We start from the raw sequence: 14,843 nt of genomic DNA on the forward strand, positions 1-14,843 counted from the left end.
AATCAATCAACATTAACCATCTACCATGTGTACATAGTAGGTACTTAATAAATGCTTCTTTACTTGACTCTAGATTGTATATTCCATTATGGCAGGGATTAATCAACAAATAAACATTTATTGAGCACCTATATGATGGACAGCTAGTGGCACAGTGGATAGAGAGCTGGGGCTAAGTCAGGAAAACTCATCTTCCTGAGTTCAAATCTGGCCTCAGATACTTCCTAGGTGTGTGACCCTGGGCAAGTCACTTAACCCTGTTTGCCTCAGCTTCCTCATCTGTAAAAGGAGCTAGAGAAGGAAATGGCAAACCGCTCCAGTATCATTGGCAAGAAAACCCCAAATGGGGTCATGAAGAACGGAACGGAACTAAACCAATTAAGCAACAATATGTGCATGTTGGAGATACAAAAGCTGGGGATGCAAAAGTCTATTCCTCACTTAAAAGTCTAATATCTCTCCAATGCTTACCACAGTGCTCTACCCAGTAAGTACTTAATGAATGTTGGTTGAATTAAAAAATCTGCTTTTCAGGGATTTCATCTAATACTTACACTCCTGCAATCTCCACAACAGTAGCTTAACTCTTTTTTTGTTGTTGTTGTTAAATCAAATTTCATTTTCTTTTGGTGCTTCAAGGCTTGTAAAACACTTTACATACATTATATCATTTGTGAGGGATTAATAAATGTTTGTCGAATTGAATTAATTCCGTTGTTTTTAAGCCTTCAGGAAAACTTTATTTTTAAAAGACAGACATTTCTAGAAAAGGGTTATATCTTTCAGCTATTCTTTGCTAACGTCTTAATTATAAGAATCATCCCCTTGTAAGTTCTGCCAAGGGATGGCCTCAGTCATGCCACTTCAGATGGGGTGTGCTCCACCCTGGGCACACACACTCCATCAGCAGCAGAGGTCCAGGTCTACATTTTGAAAAGATAAAGTAGTTTTAGAGGTGAGAGTATGTTCTTAAGCTCTGTTCTTCAGACTTAAAAGCAACTGAGTGGCACAGTGACTACAGTTTGGGACTTGGAATCAGGAAGATCCTGCCTCAGAAACTTACTAGCCATTTAACACTCACTCAAGTCCCTCAACTTCTCCCAGTCTCAGTTTCCTCATCTGTGCATAATGGGAGCAATAATAACACATACCTCAAGGAGTTGTGAGAGTCAAATGAGATAACATATATAAAGTGCTTTGCAAACATTAAAACACTGTATCAATACTAGTTGTTATTGTTATTGTTGGCTGTTATCATTATTATTTAATGCTAATACTAAAGAAAGGATAATAGAAGGCTCTTTAGCGGCAAACAATAAAGCATTTGTAGTTATATGTGTCAGTCAATAGTCAGTCAACAAACATTCATTAAGTGCCTACTATGTGCCAGGCACTGTGATAAGCACTAGGAATACAAAGAAAGGCAAAAAAGATAGTGCCTACTCAGAAGATTTAGTCAGTATTCCATGTGTGCCTCAAGTTTCTGTTTGTTTAAACACAGGATGCTGCTCCCACTGAATCTTTGCTGAACTGGCAGGATTACGAAGGGCGGACACCTCTTCACTTCGCAGTTGCTGACGGCAATGTGACGGTGGTTGACGTTTTGACCTCCTATGAAAGCTGTAACATCACGTCTTATGATAACTTATTTAGGACACCCCTTCACTGGGCTGCCCTACTTGGTAAGTTTAATAAGAATTAAAACACCAGTGTATGTTGTTCTTCCTCTTACCTCTCGCCCAGCAAAGCTCCTGCCCGTTGCCATGTTTAACGTTTCGATGGATTCATGCTGAGTCCTTCTTTCAAAGGCTGCCCCTTGATATAGGCTGATCCCCCAAATGGGATTTCTTTGAAAGGGAAAAATATATGGGTACATATTGAAAAATAATATCAGTTATAGACTATACTCAGATTTTATGCAAGCCAGATTTGTGGAAAGAAGGCCTACTTAGTTGGGAAAAAAGTGTTTTGTGGAACTACAGTTTAAGGTAAAATGATAGGAATTTGTCCCCTACAATATAACTTCTCGCACTCATTTTAAATTCAACACCAGATCTCTATATTTAACTGAACTGAGAGCTTGAGAACATTGTTGTCATAATCATTATTTATTGCTCATACATACATACATATATGCACACATACATATTTACATACATACATAATAGCAGCTAGCATTTATATAATGCCTGATATGTGCTAGGCACTACACTTTACAATTAATATCTTATTTGATCCTCACAGGAGGTAGGTACTATTACTATCCTCATTTTACAGTTGAAGAAACTAAGGCAAACAGAGGTTAAGTGACTTGCCCAAGGTTACACAGTTACTAAGTGTCTAAGATTGTATTTGAACTCTGGTCTTCTTCACTTCCAGGCCCAGTGCTCTATCCGCTGTACTACTTAATTGCTTCTAAAATACAGAAGGAAGGAAATGCATTTATTAAGCACCTACTATGTGCCAGGCACCATACTTAGCTTTTAGAAATATTATCTCATTTGATCCTCACAACAACCTCGGGAGGCAGATTCTATTACTATCCCCATTTTACAGTTCAGGTAACTGAGGCAGATAGGAGAGAAAGGGGAGGATTTGAGAAATGCTACAAAAGTAAAATTAATGGGTCTTGGTAAAAACAGATTGGATATGGGATATGAGAGATAGCCAGGAATACAGGATGACTCCTAGGTTGTGAGCCTGAGATGAGAGACTGGGAGGATGATGTCACCTTCTACAGTAAAAGAGACTATAGAAGGAAGGGAGGGTTTAGGGAGAAAGACAATGAGTTCTGTTTTAGACATGTTTGGTTTTAAGCTGTCTACTTGACACCTGGTTGGAGATGTCTGAAAGCAGTTGGAGATGCAATATTGGAAGTCAGCAAAGAGGCTGGGGCAGGAAAGGTAGATTTGAGATTCACCAGCATAGAAATGGTAATTAAGTCCATAGGAGTTGATAGGTATTCCACAAGTGAAGTAGTTCACAAGTTAGTGTAGAAGGAAAAGATAAGAGAGCCCAGGACAGAACCCTGTGGGACACCTCTAGATAGAAGGTGTAATCTGGTTAAGGATCCAGCAAAGGAGACTGAGAAGGAACAGTTTTGAGAGATTGGAGGAGGACTGGGAGAGAGTATTATGCCAAAAACCTAGAGAGGAGAGGATCAAGGAGGAGAGAGTGATCAACAGTGGCACAGCTGCAGAGAGGTCAAGGAGAACGAGGACTGAGACATGGCCAGAAGAGACACAGGACAACAGTCAGTGGAGATAGAAGGCTCAAGTGAGGGCCATGGGCATGTTTGTAGGCAGAAAATGAGCCTGATGGTCAGGGAGAGATTGAAAATAAGTGATAGAGTGGGAATGACAGAGGGGGCAGTCTGTTGGAGAATGGAATGGGATCACTTGAGCAGGTAGTGGGGTTGTCCTTGGTAAGGAACTTCATCATCAGAGGCAGGAGTGGAAGAGGAGATGATGGCAGAAGGTATGTGAATGATAGGACTTGAGGATGAGGGGGGCCATCCAAGACCAAATGAGTTGTGGAACCAGACTTGAACCAAAGTCTGTTGCGCCCTCCCACCCCCAAGCTCCTACCAGTGCACCATACTGGTTAATGACAGGATGGCAAGATTTCTCAACATCTCGCTTTCCTTGCTTTGGAAACTTCTTGAAATGTGATGCCAGAATGAGATGCAGTATTCCAACTGTGGTTTGACCAAAACAGAATGCAATGGAATTATTACATAGTATACTATATTTCATTTTTTTTCCTGTAGCTGTCTCATACTTCATTGCTTATTGAGCTTGTGACTAACTGAACTTCTCTCCCATTTTTTTTCCCATATAAATGGCTCCCAGTTTCTCTCATCCTATGTTATATAATTCACTATTTCAAACCTAAATGCTGAACTTTTCTTCTGTGTTAAATTTCATCTTGTTGGTTTTGGCCCACAAATACTATTTAACCAAATCATTTTGAATCTTGTTTCTCTTACCCAACCATGCTATCAGAACAGACTGTTTCTCTAGTGCCGCCAGCCTCCTGACCTGTAACAGTTCTCTGCACTGGAAATGCAGACTTCAGATCCATTTTAGGTCTTTTGCCTCTGCTGAACAACTTGTACTCATTCCTACAAGTCATGTTTCCTGGGAACTGGTTCTGAAACCACCAATTTATGTCATGTAATCTCATGCATAGTTGCCAAGGATAATACCTTCTGACTATTTACTTATTCCCTTTCTTTTGTTTGCATTCTGTTTGTTTCCTTTATCATAACCTTGTAGACAAGAAGCAAGACTATAAGTTCATGTTAAAATAAACCCCAAATAATTGATAAAAACGCTTTTCCTCTTGGGGAAATAGAACAACACAGAATCTTTTGTTGATTTTCCATGGAAATAGAAGCAACAAAATAGACCCAGTTTTCAATAGAATATCACAAACTTTCCTCTGTGGTAGGAAGGCAGGGTAATAGGTCCCAACCAGACTCTGACCATCATAATAAATTTGGTAGATACCAGCTCTTAATAGAGCACTAACGTTAAGCATAGGTCCCTGGGTGGCGATAGTGGTTTGTTTTTTTTTTCTTTCAGATTTTTGGCTTTCTGTGTATTGAGGCAATAAAACATTGGCAGCCTTGTTGGTAGCTTGCTACAGTGGGAGACTTCTAACTCGAAAGATATTGATGAATCAGAGGCAGTATACATAGTGAATGGAGTGTTATGATCAGAGCCTCAAAGACCCAGGTTTGACCCCTCCAAACAGGCATTTAGAAGTTGTGTGACCTGCATAAGTCATTTAACTTCTTGGCCTCATTTTCCTTATCTGTGACACGGGGATAATTATGGCTTCTACCAAACAAGATTGTAATGAGGGCCAAATGAGAAAATGTAAGTAAAGCACTTGGCCAGGCTTAAAGAAATATATAAATACAAGCTATTATTAATCCCCAGGAAGAACATCCTTGCATTTGTTGATTCTAGAATGGCTGTTTTAGAGGCGGTTTCATTCCAGGGTCAGAGGCTAGCATTAATGGAATAAAAGCAGAAATAATTTTGAATTTTGTTGTTGTTGTTACTAAGATGGCAATGGAAGTTTCCAATGATGATTACTAACACACGATTTATCTAGATTTTTCAACTTGTAAACAGCTGTATGAGTAAGAGTCAGGCAGCAGTGGTAGAGCATCCTTGTCTGCCAGAGAGCGTAAGCTTGTCATCTGAGCCTCTGCTTTTCAAAAGGCATCCATCACAAGCTAAGCTAAAGCCAACCTCCCAAGACCTTGGCTAGGCTTGGCCTCCCCCATCTGCAGGCATTCCTGACAAATGAAGAGTGTTTGTTTAGACACTATATGGAAATTCTGTAAGCAGAATCTTCTGGATTCTCACAAAGCAGGAGTATGTCCCACTTTAAAGATACTTCAGTCTTTAACTGAGGAGATAAGGCTGTAAATGCCGATCAATGAAGTTCCAGATTCCCTTGTCAATACTAGTACATGTGTAACTTTTGGAAAGCCACAAATTCACAGAGGTGGAAATTACCTTAGATATTATTTTATACAAACCTTTGCATGTTACAAATGCGGAAACTGAGGCACTAGAGAACTACAATGATTTGCCTGAGATCTACCACTCACAAGTGGTAGCCCTAAACTTTCTTTCCATCAGTATATTTTGGAGGAGAAAATATTTTTTTCTAAAGTTTTGGTAACTTTGGGTAGGATTTGTAGGACAAGAGAGAATCCTGAGAGGCACAAACTGCATGGGTCACTGCCTTAAAATGTCCTTTTCTTCAGCTGAGATGCAGCTGAGGAAAATTACCTAGATTATTTCTCTCACCTTTTTGGGAAGAAAAAAAATTAAGATTCAGTTCAATAAACATTAAGTACTTGCTATGTGCCAGGCACTGTACTAAAAAGAAAAAGACAGTCCCTGCCCTCAGGGAGCTTACAGTGTAATGGAAAGATAAACAATTGCTTTTAACACTCCCTCCTATGTTGTTTTCTTTGGCTTTAAAATCCTAACCCTTCCTGTCCCCAAAGGCACCTTAGCAACTTTGAGTGTCTTGGAGGCCCTGGTTAGAGTCAGAGGAACTGGATTCAAATCCTCACTTAGCCACTTGCTACCTAAGTAACCCTGTGCAAGCCTCAAGAGTCACAATGTGGCACCCTGGACAGAGTCAAAGCAACTGGATTCAGATCCTCCATTAGCCACTCACTACCCATTTAACCCCTCTGGACCTCAATTTTCTGATCTATAAAATGAGAAAGTGAACAGGCTTAGTTGGGAAGCATTTTTGCATGAAATAAAATGTGCTTTATTTTCTTGGGGTAGACAAAAAGTTGAATTAATCAAGAAGCGCATAACACTAGATGCCTGTTTCTTTTTTCCCACTTCCCTTGGCCTATCCTTGTGAGGAGATCTCAGTTGTACAACTTTGAACAAAGCCCAGAGATCCTTCCCCTGGACCGGATGTGCCCGAGTCTTTCTTCAACTCGATTGAATATTACATATTTATTAAACATTTTCTAGATACCAGGCACTATGCTCGGTGTTGGAGATACAAAGACAAAACCCAAATAGTCCCTGCCCTTAAGCTTACTTTCTATTAGAGGGAAATTTTATCCTAAAATATGAAAAGAACTAAATCCTCAATGCTACCTCTAAAAGCAGGATTTTCAAACAGTGTCAGAAGAGCAGGAAGACTCCCTTGCTAAGAACTGTTGTGTGTATCTTTACTGCTATAACTTGTCTTCTGAGCCCTGCTCAATGAGCATGGGAGAGCAGAGAGCCAGAGAGCTTCCAGCTGGTCAGGTCATTTTCCCCAGATTATCCAAGCTCTTGCAGCCTTGGATATTTGACTTGGGACAGACTTCCTAGGAGGCAGGAGATTGGGTTAAGAAGGAGGAAGATATAGCAAGAAGAAAGATGCCAAAGAAACCATCGTGCAGCCTCTAGAGTTGCTGCTGCTGGGGAACTTGCCAGCCACAGCTGCTACTAGGGAAAAGGAGAAGGGAGAGATTCCTTCTCCTTCCCCCTCAATCACTGGAAATCTAATCGTCGGCTTGCGGAGTCCCAAGAGTCATGCTCTGAGTAGGGAAGAGTGAGTGTGAAAATTCAAGTCTACTGAGTGGCCCCCTCTTCCTGCTCAGTTGCCAGTCATCTTAGACACAGACCTCCCTGTGCTTCTTGCTAGTGACCATGGAGACCAATCCTGAATGTCCTTTAACAAAAGTCCAGAGCATAGGACGCCCCGCCCCCACAAAAAAAAGGGAACAAGGAGACAAGTTCAGTTCCATGAGTAGTGCCCCGGTCCTGCAAATTGAAGGGAGGCTCCCTTGATTACCCCATTACACTTAAATTGGAATACTCGGAGGGAAGGAAACAAGCATTTATTAAGTGTCTACTATGTGCCAGGTACTGTGCTAAGTACTTTATAATTATTATCTCATTTGATCCTCACAACAGCCCTGGAAGGTAGGTGCTATTATTGTCATCCCACTTTATAGTTGAGGAAACTGAGGCAGACAGAGGTTAAGTAACTTGTCACACAATTAGTAAGTGTCTGAGGTCAAATTTGAACTGGGTTTTTCTGACTCTAGACCTACCACATTGAGCACTATGGTGCCACCTAGTGGATGGAAATACACCAACTACTGATGTTCTTTAAATCCCTTGTCTATATGGTGTGAATACTATTAACGAAAACTGATTTTCCCTTTTAAAATATTGAGGATCTTTGTGTTTGTTTTGTTAGGGTATGGGTAGCTTTTTCTTTTATCACGAAATATCTTTGCCACTCCTGGTAGATCAATAATTACTCACCTACCCCTTTTTTTTTTCTTTTTTTTTCTTTTTTTTTTTTTTGCTGTTTGTGACATTACCCCTGAGAAAGGAATTGCTGATGAAAGGGAGAAATGGGAGCAGATTAAGTTCCAAGTCATCTTTGCCACTGACTACTATGTTGTACTAGGGTTGGAGAAAGGGGGGGAGAGGAGGAATTTCCAAATTTAAAGAGGATCACTGGGAGTGACCTACACCAAAACCCCAAATACTCCCATAATCTACTTCCTTTTTTATACACACTTTCTAAACCAACAAATTATGTAAGTAAATATAACATACAGTATTGATATAGCTCCCTAAGGTTTGCAAAGAGCTTTAAATATATTATTGTATTTTATCCTCATAATAACCCTGGGAAGTTGGTGTGATTATTATGTCCATTTTTCAGATAAAGAATGAGGCTGAGAGATCCATGTTTACACAGTGAGTGTCTGAGACCAAATTCTAAGAGATCTTCCTGACTCCAGATCAAGCACTCTATCCACTGCACTACTTACCTTCAGCTAAAATTTGTTTTAATATGGTAATGAATATGTCTGGATCCAGTGGAGCTATCATGAGGTTTCTGAGAAAAGCCTGAAAAGCAAAAGACAAGAAAATCTTATTTAGTTGAGAGTCAGCAAATTTGAAAATAATGAAAATTCTTCCAGGGCTGGGTTGAAGTCTACTTTTATATTATCTTCAGATTATGTAATCGTGTGCTAGAAAGTGTTTATGAAGCAGATGACTAGTGTAAAGAGGATTATGATGCCCACTTAAGATGGCAGCTGTCCTGGCACCTTGAGTATTATGAGCTCACTTTAACTTTTTAAGTAAGACTGCATCCCCTTAGTGTTCTTAAGGGCACCCCGAGGGGATGGGAGGTTTTCTTTCCTCTAATGTTATTGTCTTAAACCACTATTCCTGGGTGCCCTACTGTTAGCTACCAGGGATTGACACCCCAGCTCCATTTAATTAGTTAATGTCAATTGGCTCTTACAATGAGTGAGTGAGTTAAGACTTAATATAGTTTCTGCATAGATTTGGTCCTACTGAGTCCAGATTCAAATGTGGCATGGGCTGCTAGATAAGTCCCTGTCTCAACTACCAATGGTCTAGGGCTAGAAGGCTACTCCTTACTCCTCTGAGCATTGGTGCTGGATAGGCTGGCTTCAGAACCCCAGCTGGGCTTCACTTCTAGACAGCCACCTAAAATGAAAGACTTCCATCTAAAATAAAAGAACAAATTATGAGGCAAAGCAATTATTTTCAAACACAGCTCTGCTTTAGATGAGCCAGGCTCTCGTCTTGGCATTATCTCTTTTGGGAATGTTTCCAGTCAAGGAGAACCCACACCAAAAGATCAATCAGGTTCTGGTTTTTGAATGTACCCCCACTTCCTAATAATAAGCCAATTCAATGAGGTTCTTCATATGGCTAGAAGTCTGGAGCCAATTATAAAACATCTACGCATGCTCAAAAGTCCACCTGGGGATTATATCAGTTGAGCACCCTGTACATACTCACAAATACTGGGTTTATTGGCCAGTGACCCATTATTCTAATTTAAACTTAACCTTCCTTGAAATTATTGTGAAATTTTACTATGATATTAACATCTTTGAATGTTAGTCACCAACTATTAGCCATTTAAATGGCTATTTTATGCTTACTTTTGGTTAGGGCTTCTAGACTGCTAAATTTGGGGATTGATGGAAACTACACAGAAATCAACAAGGCATTTGATACATCCTAAGCTTAAGACATTCACAGAGTCCCAAGAGTCATGCTCAGAGAGAAGAAGAATGAGAATAAAATTTATAGCTCTTTTTAAAGTCTGTTAAGTGGACTCTCTTTTCTGATCAGTTACTAGTCATCTTAGATACAGCCTTGCCCCATCTCTCTTTCCAGGGACCGTGGGGACCAATCAGGAGCCTCTGACTGACACATCTCTCATAATATTCTTGTGAACCAAATAGAGGAAGGTGGAGCCCTCTTCCTGATCAGTTACCACTCATCTTAGACACAGCCTTGCTCCATCCCTCTTGCCAGGGACTATGGGGACCAATCAGCAGCATCTGACTGACATGTCTCTCATGATATTCTTGTGAACCAAATGGAGTAATGTGGGCTGAATGAAAGTAGACTTGGGGAGATTTATACTGTTTTTAAGTGTCTAGCTCTAAAAAGCATTAATTACTATCAATGTGGAATACTTCAGGACTTTGCCACTGACCTTGTTCTCTATACTGAATTTTATCAGTGATTGGGATGAAGAAATGGAGGGCACCCATATTAAGTCTGTCAGTGATGTAAAGCTGGTATAGGTATCAAAGCAAAGATCCAAAATGAAATAGGGAAGCTATATAATATTATGGACCAATGCTAATGACATTTAATAGAGATACCTATAAAGTTCTTCATTTAAGTTTTAAAAAATCAGCCTCCCAAGTACAAGAGACGGTCTAGGGAGGGGAAAGAAGTGGGAGTGGGGTAAGTTGCAACACAGTTCATGTGAAAAAGACCTTGGACTTTAAAGACCCCTGGAAGTTAGCAATGTAAGATGGGAGCTAATAAAAACTTAGGCTGTTGACATAAGTATAGTCTAGAACAAAGGAAGTGATAGTTATTTTGTTGTAAGGTTCTTGAGGGCAGGGTATCTGCCAAGCACAAGGCTAGACACATAGAAAGTAGTTTAAAACGTGCCTGTTAGTTAATCTTTGCATCCCCAGTGTCTCCTAAATACATAATAGACACTTAACAAATATTTGTTGCATAGGGTCTGGCTGTTGTTGGATCCAAAGAATTTTGTCCACCACAGTTAAGGAGAGGTATTGATAAGATGGAGTATGTCCAAAGGAGGATGACCAGAATGGTGTGTACGAATCATTTGAAGGAACTGAGAATGTTTAGCTTAGAGAAGAAAAGATATAGGAGGGAGGTGATCACTTTTTTCAATTATTTAGAGTTGTCAGCTAGAAATGGATTTAGATTTATTGTGCTTGGCCACAAAGGGCAGAGATAGGACCCAGGAGTGAAAGTTACAAGAAGGAAGTGATGGGGCTCAATATAAAGAACAGTTAGAGCCATCCAAAAAGGGAATTAGCTGCCTAACAAAGTAGGCCTCCATGTGTTGGTGAAGTGTTTAAACATAGGTCATTTTGTTAACCTGTGCTCAGATAGGCACTGGACTGGATCACTTTTGGAGAACCATGCAACTTTTAGTCTGATTCTCTCAATATAAAATAGTAAAGAATGATAGGAGATTAATCGACTAGAAACCATGCTGGTATGGTATGTATTAATGAATTCAATCTCAATAACAAGTCAAATTTATATAGCTTTTTAAGAATATTATCTCATATTCTCATCATAACATCCTTCTGATGTAGAGAGTACAATATGTTATCTCCATTTCTCCTGGCTCAGGCTCAGCCATATGTCTACTGAATAGTTGAGCGAGGACTCAATATCACATCAGGGTTCCTTCTTTCTTGACTCTGAATCTAGGACTTTCCTACTAAGCCATCCTGTCTCTCAATATTTACAGCTTCTAAAATTTAAGTTAAAGTTTATTCTAAAATCCAAGACTTTTGCAATACAAAAAATGAGATTTTCCTCAACTTTATTTCTATTACTTTATATTTCTCATAAGATCTATTTCATCAACTTAGAACATTACCAAGCAATACATTTTCCTGCATGTTTCTAATGTAACATTTCCAAGTATCTCATTTTAATTACGTTGGAAAACTAGGGGAGTAATGAGAAATTCTACGATGTTTTATAGAATTTAAACCTTTTACCAGAATATTAAGGAAAAAAGCTAACAAGACTTAGCTTTAACCTTTAATTCCTGCAAACACAGTTGGAAGACTACCAGAAAATAAATTATAAAAATTTCCATATAGCTTTTCCACAGTAATAAATTTCTACTGTTCTTTCATATACCATCTGAAGGCTAGCTATTCTTCAGGCCAGGAGTCAAAAGCTGACACCTTCCGTACTGGTCCATTTCTAACTCTGATACCACATATAAAATCCCATCTCTGTTTAAACTTGTGCTACATTTTCTTGGCTCATCTAACAACCCTAGCTTTAGTACAGAATTTCAATTTGCCCCTTCGTAATGATATTCTTTGAAACAGCTACCTTAAATATTAGAGATTTACTGTACTAGTTCAAATATAGGTCTGAATATAAACTGTACCCCTAAAAATGAGCTCACTTTAAAAAGAAAGGAAATTATGTAAATGAAACAAAATGATCTTGTAAAAAAAAACTACCATGCAAGTTTTTCCCACATCTCTTCCAATTCAAATAAAGAAGGCTTCTGCATTTTTATCATCACTATCCTCTTCCTCTCATTCACATTGTTGTCTTGGTTACTTTGTTATCCTTCTCTTACTAAGATTGTAATTACAGGCTGTGCTCAAGTTTTTGTATAAGCCAAATTTGAGGGGGTGAAGGGAGGGAGTGCAGCATACATTTGAACCAATATGCATATTTAACTTTTTTTCCAAATCGAGATAATTTGAAATCTATTAAAAAGAGAAAAAAACACTATGACATCTAGATATTTTAAAAACTATGACATTGTACATGGGAATCTTGATTTTTCAACAAATCACTTTTTAAAACAAACCATGTTAGAATATATACATATGTATTCATTGAATCTTACTGGCCTGCTATGACAGCCATGTCTTTTTTTTTTTTTTTTTTTTTTTACATTTTTAGGTCATGCGCAAATTGTCCATCTTCTTTTGGAAAGAAACAAGTTGGGAACCATTCCATCTGATAGCCAAGGAGCAACACCACTCCATTATGCATCCCAGAGTAATTTTGCAGTAAGATATATTCTTCAGAATAATTATTGCATCTTTGATTTTTAAATCACCATTATTCCCAAATGTATACCTCTCCCCTACCCAGAGAGCTATTCTTTGGAACAGAGAATTGACAACTGAGAAGGGGCCAGAGTGGAGGGAAGGTGGTGTTGAAAGTAGCAGTTCAGCAAAAAATCAACACCTCAACTGAATGCAATAGCATATATGATGTTACAGACAGAGAGAAGGGAAGGAGGTAAATTTTCTCACCTCTTGTAATATACATCCTACACCTAAAATAGGTGAGCTGAAGCTATTATACCAATGGTTCAGGTAACTTGTGGGAGCCATGGAGAACAGCACCCTCCTTTGTGAGGCCATAGACTGTATGTTTTATACTTACAGTTTTTCTTTGTTAGTATTATCTTTGTTATTTTGAATTTGTCAGCTGCAACCAGTATATTTATTTATATTTTATATTTATTATATATTATATATAATCATATATACATATATATTTATTTTATTTTTTATAAATCAGAAACTTTTAAACATCAATTGAAAAACTTGTCAGAGTGTCTTGGTAAATGAATGGGACAAGTTATAGGAAGCAAAATAGAATCAATTCATGACTATCCATACTAAGGGAGGGGAAGAGAAACACAGGTACCCCAAAATGATGAATAATCCAAAATTTTTATCTTTGGCTTTGGGTGTGTTTCCATGCTTAAACTCTGTACATGGATGTGTGCTGGAAAATAACTGCAAACACAGATAATGAAGCCACACCATGATTGCAGGTCTACTCTAGAAGGACATGGAAAATCAGTCAGTTTCTGTGCTTTGCCTCCTGTTCATTTTCTCCCTGTTCTCTGTTCCCCCTTGGGGTGGGTAGGCTGCTTTCTGTCAGTGCCAGACCAGGCAGAGCTGCCCTCCTTCAGACCTTCCCTTGACCTGGGACTCCTTAATCGTTTGTGTTTGAAAGGTCTTCCCGGCTGTGCTGCAGAGTAAGAGGAAATTCAGCCCCAGCCCTGGAGGGAGACAAAAGCCTGTAATTAAGCAGAGCAGATGCTGTCAGTAGAATAAGGAGCCCACCTCTCTTCCCCCAACAAAGCAAGTAATTAAGCAGAGTATTGTAGGTGCTGTCAATAAGGGGAGATTTGTTTGGGATAATATGCCCACTGGAGACTTGATTTTCTAATCATGGTGCACATTTTTTGAGCACCACAGCTTGAATCTCTTTGACTCCCTTGAACTCTTTTAACCCATCTAGGGTTTACATCCCCTGGTTTGAAAAATGCCCATCAACCCACAATTAAACTTTTATCATTTGTAAAATGTGCCCAACTGATGAGATCTCTGGGTAGAGGGGCACAGAAAATAACAAAAAAATGAGCAATTTGTAAGAAGCTAAGTGGTATGCATTTGATTTTGTCAAAATTTGACCTTGCTCTTGATCTTCAGAAATGTCCTTGCTGTGCTCACCCCTCACTTAGGTAAAATCTCTCCCCCAAAAACTGGGCTTTTAAAAAAAATCATATCCCAAAGGCCAGTATTGCAAAGCCTTGGAAGATATGACTCTGAAGAAAAAGAATTATGTTTATTCCTCTCCACTAGAATCAAGTCAGAGAATTTTGAAATAGTCAACCATTTTTATGGTTATGAGGATGAAAAGAGATAGAATATTGTATTTCTAAATAACCATCCATCATTACTCAGCAAATATGATCTAGCCAAGGATGCATTTAAGTATTAATTAAAGAAAAGATAAGACATCTTTAGACGTTTGTGGTCAAGAAAACACAATATATTTCTTACCAGCACATAAAATACATAAAAGGTATTTGCTGTCATTTTTCCAATAAATCCAACCCAGCTTTCTCCTGATACTTTCTGTGTGTAATTACAGCCACATTCTTTTCAGCCCTTCCCCAAAGGAAAGGTAAGGATTGACATTAGATATTTACAGTTTGATTTGGTAGAAAACTGATTCACAGAAACCCTTTCAATCATTTGCAAACTTGCTTTCTGGTTTTTAAAACTCACACCAGGAAATTTAAATAAAGAGCAACAGTTTCCCTAATGGTGATTGCCTTACTCTTGTAATCATTCTTTTTGTTTGTCATTGTAAGGAATTTAAGCTACACATCATCATTTTAGTTCTCTCAGTTTTTCACTTCTCAAAGACCCTTCCCCA

General features: G+C 38.8%; 1 protein-coding gene across 2 annotated transcripts in view; it reads left to right on the plus strand.

Annotated features, from left to right (window-relative positions):
- The window catches only part of LOC114025752 (inversin-like), a 223,771-nt gene that overhangs the window by 136,747 nt on the left and 72,181 nt on the right, over positions 1-14,843 (plus strand). For both annotated transcript variants that reach the window (XM_027839242.1, XM_027839243.1), the window contains exons 6-7: positions 1,502-1,682; positions 12,558-12,667. In XM_027839242.1, the coding sequence (XP_027695043.1) occupies positions 1,502-1,682; positions 12,558-12,667 (291 nt within the window). The remainder of the gene's footprint in view (positions 1-1,501; positions 1,683-12,557; positions 12,668-14,843) is intronic.

The sequence above is a fragment of the Vombatus ursinus genome, unplaced genomic scaffold, assembly GCF_900497805.2.
Source record: "Vombatus ursinus unplaced genomic scaffold, bare-nosed wombat genome assembly UNPS02014832.1, whole genome shotgun sequence".
Lineage (NCBI taxonomy): Eukaryota > Metazoa > Chordata > Mammalia > Diprotodontia > Vombatidae > Vombatus > Vombatus ursinus.